This window comes from Sinocyclocheilus anshuiensis, unplaced genomic scaffold (genome assembly GCF_001515605.1).
Source record: "Sinocyclocheilus anshuiensis isolate Anshui unplaced genomic scaffold, SAMN03320099.WGS_v1.1 scaffold1701, whole genome shotgun sequence".
Lineage (NCBI taxonomy): Eukaryota > Metazoa > Chordata > Actinopteri > Cypriniformes > Cyprinidae > Sinocyclocheilus > Sinocyclocheilus anshuiensis.
This window is the reverse complement of record NW_015538007.1, coordinates 188,654-196,575: the sequence shown is the minus strand read 5'-3', so window position 1 is coordinate 196,575 and position 7,922 is coordinate 188,654. Positions and strand designations below refer to the sequence as shown.

Genomic DNA, 7,922 nt, shown 5'->3' with positions numbered 1-7,922 from the left:
AAAGGCCAGAGGGCGCTCTCGCGCTGAAACTCCAAATACGCCTCGCAGAAGAAACCCAGAAAACCCAGAAACCCATCACTGCAGTTGAATAAACAAAAGATTCAACTGCTTTCATTGATTCAACGTGACTAATAAACACACGACTACGGCAATATACGATTTATCTGAGTTCTTCTTATTATAATTTTCATTAAAATAAAGTCTATTTATAATGCAATGCCTTTATTACTGCTTAAATACTATGAAATATGTTGCATGCCTTATTCTGTGTAAGAAGCCACATCATCTCACAGAAGGATTTATTTATACTCAACTGACGTTATGAAGTGAGTTTGGAGTAAAAATATGTTATTAAATGTGGTATTTTCACATGCTTTCAGATGGAGCAGCATTTACTTCACAGAGCCGTAGTTCACTGAGAAGCTATGCAAACAGCTGTCATTATCGCAAACGATTTCTTCGGTTTCAGAATCGCGCAATAAAAGCGATTTTTTTGCGTAACTTGTCAGTGCACTATGGCTATGTGTAGTAAATTCTGCTCCATCTGAAAGCACGTGATGATGATTTACTGCTGATTACAGAACCGGCTTTACTAACAAAATGCGCATGACAATCGCATTCGATTAATCGTGCAGCCCTATTTTGAGGTATGACTGTAATTTATGTTGTAGAACGAAACGGGAAAGACTCTTTACCACAGACATTTTTGTACTTATGAATCTAAAGCACTTTTCTTAAGTCCCATTAGAATTTCCTGAGGGAATTTTTCAGTGTTGGCTTGCAAATTGACATCATTATTGAACATCTCGATATGTTGCTGAAACATTTAATTGTGAGAGAAAAAAAAAAATGTTTATGTGATTATAAAAGGCACTTATAAAAGGGAGTTACATAAGGCAGGCAAAAAATGCTACTCGAGATCTGATTTAATTCATCATCAAACATAGATCTTGAAGCTGGGTTGGCAGTACATCAGCAGGTAAGTGGACAGATGTTGTACCTGTATGGAGTCTGTGCGGGCCTCTAGCTTTGCTCTGGACACAGGCTTTTGCTGGACGAGGAACGTTTCATCCGTTTTAGGCTCAACCTCCGCCACCTCCCTCTCTTCCATGTAGACATCCTGACTAGTGTCTGTCCAAGAGATAAACACTGGGTTTTATGAGATTAACTCGTTAAAATTAAATGGTGATGAATATGGATGTGAAAATTATCAGCTGTTTTCTAATTTATTCCTAGTCTTAGTCTTGTGTAAAATGTCTGCTATAGTATTTATCATGTTTACTTAAGCATAATTAGTCACATGGGATTCATAGCCTCATACTTCTAGAGGCATACAGCGCTTGTCAAACTGTCAGTGAGATTGGGAATAGCTTTCTTCAGGTATTATAGACCTAATTGGACTTGACAGGTTGGTTTTCAATTGACAAAGGGCTTTGAATTCAAGCAATGAGCCTTTAAATTTCTGCTAACACAAAGTTAGTGCTTTGATCACCAACATTTGTCCACTTTTATTTTCTGTGTACTGAGATTACTGCTGACTGCTGCAGCCAGTAACCCTCATTAGCTCTACAGGTGTTTAGACAAGACAGCTTGTTCCAAGTGCTGCACAAGGTTCTTAGCGAAGATGCTGGAAGAATTTCCAAGTGCTGTCATTGCCGGACTCTTCTAAGAAAAGCATTATATTTTCCCTTGAGTTTAGTACCAACCACTAATGGCCATCATTTTGATACAACACTCCTGCCAGGATATCTTTTAGCAAAAGGACCTGACCTGATGAGGTCAACACAATTGCAGAATGAATAATGGATAATGAGATGGTCCTTTTTAAACCAGCTGATTTTTATAGTTAATCTGTGGCTTCGGTCCACATGCATACAGAGAAAATTAAGGTCAAGTCAAGTCACCTTTATTTATATAGAGCTTTATACAATACAGATTGTGTCAAAGCAGCTTTACAGTCTTAAATAGGAAAATAGTGTGTCAATAATGTAGGAAGACAATAGTAAACTGTCAATTTTTCAGTTAAATTCAGTTCATTGTTGATTCAGTTATGTTATCGACCAGCTCAGTTCGGTTCTCTTCAAAAAAGTATCTGTGCAATCAAGTCAACAATATTGCCAGAAATTGTGTCCCCAACTAAGCAAGCAAAAGGCGACAGTGGCAAGGAACCAAAACTCCATTGGTGACAGAAATGGAGAAAAAAAAAAAACTTGGGAGAAACCAAGCTCAGTCGGGGGTGGGGTGGGGGGTTGGTTAGTTCTCCTCTGTCCAGATGAAACCAGCATGGTGTGGTCTGCCTTTTGTAGTGACAGTTCTAAGAACAACAGTAGAACTAAACCGTTACCTGAGTGACAATAGGTGATGGTTTGGATCTGATTCATTTCACTGGCCATGATATTCTGCTAATGTATGCAGCCCTAGAAATATGTGACCTGCATACTGTCATTTTTGCTCATGGGCACTCTGTTATGGAAACATTTATCTTGTGGCACTCTTAAACTATATCTTAAATATTTGATTACAGCCTTGGAACGTATATAGTTTCTGTTTCAGGAGGCAGCAGTTCCCTGCGGCATCTGACCCCTCTTCAGAGGGTACCTTACAAGTGATGTGATATTTGGCCAAATATGGTGCTCTGCATTTAACCCATCCAAGTGCACATACAAAGCAGTTTTTCGATAACGCAAGACGACAGTGACAGTCATTTTTCCAGCTAAAGTCAGTTCATTGATGATTCAGTGTTGTCATCATCCAGTTCAGCTCTCTTCCAATAGTGTCTGTGCAATCAGTCAAGTGTCCCCAACTAAGCAAGCAAAAGGCGACAGTGGCAAGGAACCAAAACTCCATTGGTGACAGAAATGGAGAAAAAAAAAAAACTTGGGAGAAACCAAGCTCAGTCGGGGGTGGGGTGGGGGGTTGGTTAGTTCTCCTCTGTCCAGAAGAAACCAGCATGGTGTGGTCTGCCTTTTGTAGTGACAGTTCTAAGAACAGTAGAACTAAACCATTACCTGAGTGACAATAGTTCATGGTTTGGACCTGATTTAGTTTGCACCAAGGAGGTCTATAAAACCTGGAGAAAACATCCCAATCATCTCACTGGCTGTGGTACTCTGCTAATGTATGAAGCCCTAGAAGTATGTGACCTGCATACTGTCATTTTTGCTCATGGGCACTCTGTTATGGAAACATTTATCTTGTGGCACTCTTAAACTATATCTTAAATATTTGATTACAGCCTTGGAACGTATATAGTTTCTGTTTCAGGAGGCAGCAGTTCCCTGCGGCATCTGACCCCTCTTCAGAGGGTACCTTACAAGTGATGTGATATTTGGCCAAATATGGTGCTCTGCATTTAACCCATCCAAGTGCACATACAAAGCAGTTGGAGGTTCAGTGCCTTGCTCAAGGGTCTCACCTCAGTCATGGTATTGAAGATGGAAGAGAGTGCTGGTCATTCACTCCCCCCACCTACAATCCCTGCTAGTATCGAGACTTGAACCCATGACCTTTGGGTTACAAGCCCAACTCTCTAACCATTAAGTCATGACTGCCCCTGTGCTCAGAGTACAAGAGGCTTTTAGGGCACATTGGCCCGACTAAGGACTGTTGGGCACCGCTTTTCCAATCAGTTCCTTGGCTCTGAAGTTTGGCTGTTTTCTGCTAGTCACTCACCCCGCATATCTCAAGCTCTGCCTCATGTCAGTCAGGTAGACAAGAGCGAGCATTTTGATACCTTTGATCATTCGACAGCATGACGACTAGGAAGACAGTCCTAACAACCTCTTGTGCCCCAGTACCCTCCGAGGAGGGGGCAGGCACTACACTCCAGCAACGGTGCTGTGCAGAGAACTCACTGGGAACTGCTGCCTCCCCAAAACACAGAATGTAGCGGGTTTAACAAGATAGCCCCTTGAGGGCATTGAGAACGAAAGAGCACACAATGTTTTGGTATGACACACTCTCCCCCGAGGGGGCTTGCCCTCAGAACCCTGAACGCCTCGGCATCAGGGCTGATCTTATCTGGCAGATTGGGAGGTCCAGCCTTCAACTGGACTGCTGAGCCAGGTTTAACCACAGGTGCAGCTTCATGGCAGTCATTCCAGCCACTGAATGGCCAATCGTGCAGGCCATTTGCATTGAGGTCAACGGCCTGACAGAGTTCAGACAGAACGATGGAGTACTGTGATGCCCCAGCCAGTCATAATAGATTTAACTTTACATGTTCTGGAGGGTAATGATGGTCCTCTCCAGGATGAGCCAGTTCCCATGCTCTGTCAGCCCCATGATAGATGAACAATTAGTCATCATGGGTTGATGTAATCAAGTCTAATAAGGCTGCTCCCAGGACCTCAATAACTTGTTGTGGAGATCCTGGAAGAAAGAAAACCGCCTACGAGGAGGATGCGTGCTTTGACCTGATAGAAAACATTTGTCTAAATGAATGTGGGACACTTTCAGTTCTTCCTCAGGCCGATTCTTACTGAGTTTGCCTACAGCACGAGTTAACACATCAGTTAACTCCTCATAGGCAATGGAGTGAGGGACTGTGTGTGTCTTTTATCTCTATGTGTGGAAACATCGCCATGTTCAACATTTAACTCCACAGAACAAGATGCAGCCAGTATCATGTCCTCATGCCAACCGAAAGAAATCGCAGAGTGAGCTTTCGGGTCTGTCAATATGTAAAATACTTATGCATAATCATGGTATTGTTTTGGTATTACCATATCTCACAATGAAAGCCCAAAAGGTTGATATGATTACTACATTTCATAAGGCATGCTTTCTTATCAGGTTAATACGTTAGTTTGCTAACTACAAGCATACTAAAACAGAAAGACAAGTTTCACAAAGACAAGTTTGCTCGTGCTTACCTGTGGGAGGAGGTGTGATATGTGTGCAGGAGGCACTGACGCTGTGACTGTATGTTTTGGGTTCAGGACTCAGAGGCACAGAGAGGAAGTGATTGAGGTTCTGAGGATGTGTCTGACTCTGAGCCAGACACGGCAAACTGCGGCGAGACGATTTTAGCGTTTTCGCCTTCAAAATCTCACTGATACTGGTGTGCATACCTGCTGGGAGAGAAACAGAGAAACACATAAATGAGACATCAGATTAAAAATACCAACATTTCCACCTTGAAAATACAAAAATATGACATTAGATTATCTTTAAAAAGGCATTTTCAGTACTGTTGTCCATGTATCAAGAGTCAGTGTCATCTGTATTCGAGTCAAATACTCTGTAATGCAATATAGTACCAGTAAAACTCACTTATGCTATCAAATGCAAAGCTATAATGATCACATCAAGGATAACCAGTGTAGTACATTTACTTAATTAAATAACTCATGGAAGCACAGTCAGTCTTTATTGACTCACAAGGTCATCTAAGGATAAAGGATTTACTAACTACGTTTCAAAACCACGTGGGCCAGATGCTGTTTGATGGTTTTGCAGTAGTCACAGAAAGCAGATTCAGAAGAAGCTGTTTTCGTACAGATAATGATTTTCATAATGATTTGCCATAAACTAGCTGATACGGAAAAACTGATAACGCTTTATAATAAGGATTGTAACAAAATGTAAAAGTTTATAATTATTAATGTTCGTTAATAAAAATACAATTATTTATTCATTAATTGTCATTGCACAGAGATAATGATTTTCATAATGATTTGCCATAAACTAGCTGATACGGAAAAACTGATAACGCTTTATAATAAGGATTAATTTGTAACAAAATGTAAAAGTTTATAATTATTAATGTTCGTTAATAAAAATACAATTATTGATTAATTAATTGTCATTGCACAATGAATGAATGAATGAATGAATGATATAAAAAAAAAATCTGTAATAAAAGTTCTGTCATGGCAACTCTCTTAGGGATTGGCATGGTAATGTATGTGTAAACACAATGTTAATGTGTTTGGTCTTGGCGGAATAGATCTGCACCGCTGCTGCTGCTCCATATAGCATACATGATCAACCCGTAGCAGATCTATACAGGTGGAGCTGGGGAAGGTGGAGGGTTTCTGAAGCGCACTGTGACTGCTATGATGTTGTGACATTGTGCTTGTTCAGTTGTTGACATATTGAACAACCAGCCTAACTCTGTCAACATATCAAACCTCTATTCAGTACTCAATTATGTAATAATTCAAAGTCACATAAACTAAATGTTTAAAATGCAATTGCTTTCACATACTACTTGGGTGGGACGGGCAGGTTAAGATGATAAAATATTGAAGGTATTTAACTTAAAGTTAATTTTACATCAGAGAAATAATATCAAGGTTTGATTGCTAGGTTAATGTTTTTCAGCTCCCATTTTACTAACAGTGGACAGTAATGCTGATGAAGGCCACATAATCCTCTTGGGAGCAATTTTCAGTCTATGAATGTAATATGAGAGGGCTATTCTCAGTGTATACACAGCATGACCTATATGGCCCCTAACAAACCTAGTCTCATGCATAATAGATTCAAAAGTAGAAATGCATTTACATTCAGATAAAATATAGACATCTTTGTTAATGCTAAGTTAATATACTCTCTGCTGCTTCCCATTCCAAAACATGAATTAATTGAAATAGCAATGTGCCGAAACTCACCATAAAAACAAAATACTTGAATACAAAAATACCAGAAGCTGCTGTCAAATCTGGATAAATGATTCCACATAACCATTTAATTAAAAACCATTCCACAATGTGATGACATTATTAACGTCCGATTCAAGGTTACACTGACAAACATCCAGTGAAAAGCTCATTTGTAAGCCAATGCTGAAGAGATCGCAGGCTGGGAAAATGTCTGGTCTTCCCCACACGACTGCACAGAGATAGAGCTGATGTGGAATTCCTCTCATAGTGACCTTGTCCATGACGGCTGCATCAATCTAACCCACTCATAAACCACGGCTGGCCTTTTAAATAGAGCTAACATGAAACAAGAAGCAGTGATTCAGAGTGTAAAACCCAAAGCACACACAGAGAGATACACAGAAAGTTCAAACACATATGCAACGTATGCAGGACTGAATGAATTAAGATTCTCTCACATCTTAAGTACTCAAAATTCAGGAAAAGGCTCTTGAATCCCAAATGCTCAGCCCTAAAATACCTTCTTCTTGTAGCATCTTGAGATCGAGACTCAAGAGAGAAATACTTTGGGAGAAAATCTGCTTGTAACCCATTTTGCTGCATAAAAAAGTAGATATTTACTTTCATTTGAAGATGACGTGAATGCTTCTTGCATGTGAAAAACTCTCCACCACCAATATGTGTGTTATCAGTGGTTATTTTCTATGTTTTGTTATGTGGTTCCTAGAGTGTTCTGTTTCTGTACAAGATGCTTAACCAACATTGCACGATGCTTTATTAGAAAAATTAACTAGCTAGTCATGGCTGTTTCTCAAAACTGATGTAACATGGTTGCACTGCCATCGTTTCAACAACATTAATACAGAACTGTCATTAATGACATCATGACATACCTACCCATTTCTCATCTCTGGATGTGAAGCAGCAACTGACACTTTATGCTCTACTTTAACCTCTTGGATATTTGTCCTCTCTCCTCCAGGCCAGCACGGGCTACCCCTTCTAACCCCTGGTTATCCGATGTTCTTCGTGAGCATCGGACCAAACTCAGGGCAGCAGAGAGAAAATGGCGCATATCAAAAGATTTGTCAGACCTGAGTATGTATCAGTCTTTGCTTTAATCTTTCTTTGCTGAAGTCCATACTGCCAAATCTTCATACTTCCACAACAAGATCAGCAGCGCTCCAGACACACGTAATCTTTTCAAAACATTCGATTATCTCCTCTGTCCCCCTCCACCACCTCCCACCACTTCTATAACAGCTGACGATTTTGCCACATTCTTCACAGACAAAACTAGAACAATCAGTAGTC

General features: G+C 40.2%; 1 protein-coding gene across 2 annotated transcripts in view; it reads right to left on the bottom strand.

The window, feature by feature from the left end:
- The window catches only part of LOC107677449 (anoctamin-3-like), a 76,152-nt gene that overhangs the window by 48,146 nt on the left and 20,084 nt on the right, over positions 1–7,922 (bottom strand). For both annotated transcript variants that reach the window (XM_016472358.1, XM_016472367.1), the window contains exons 2-3: positions 4,875–5,072; positions 1,001–1,131 (exon numbers count right to left, since the gene is read on the bottom strand). In XM_016472358.1, coding sequence (XP_016327844.1) covers positions 1,001–1,131; positions 4,875–5,072 — 329 coding nt within the window. The remainder of the gene's footprint in view (positions 1–1,000; positions 1,132–4,874; positions 5,073–7,922) is intronic.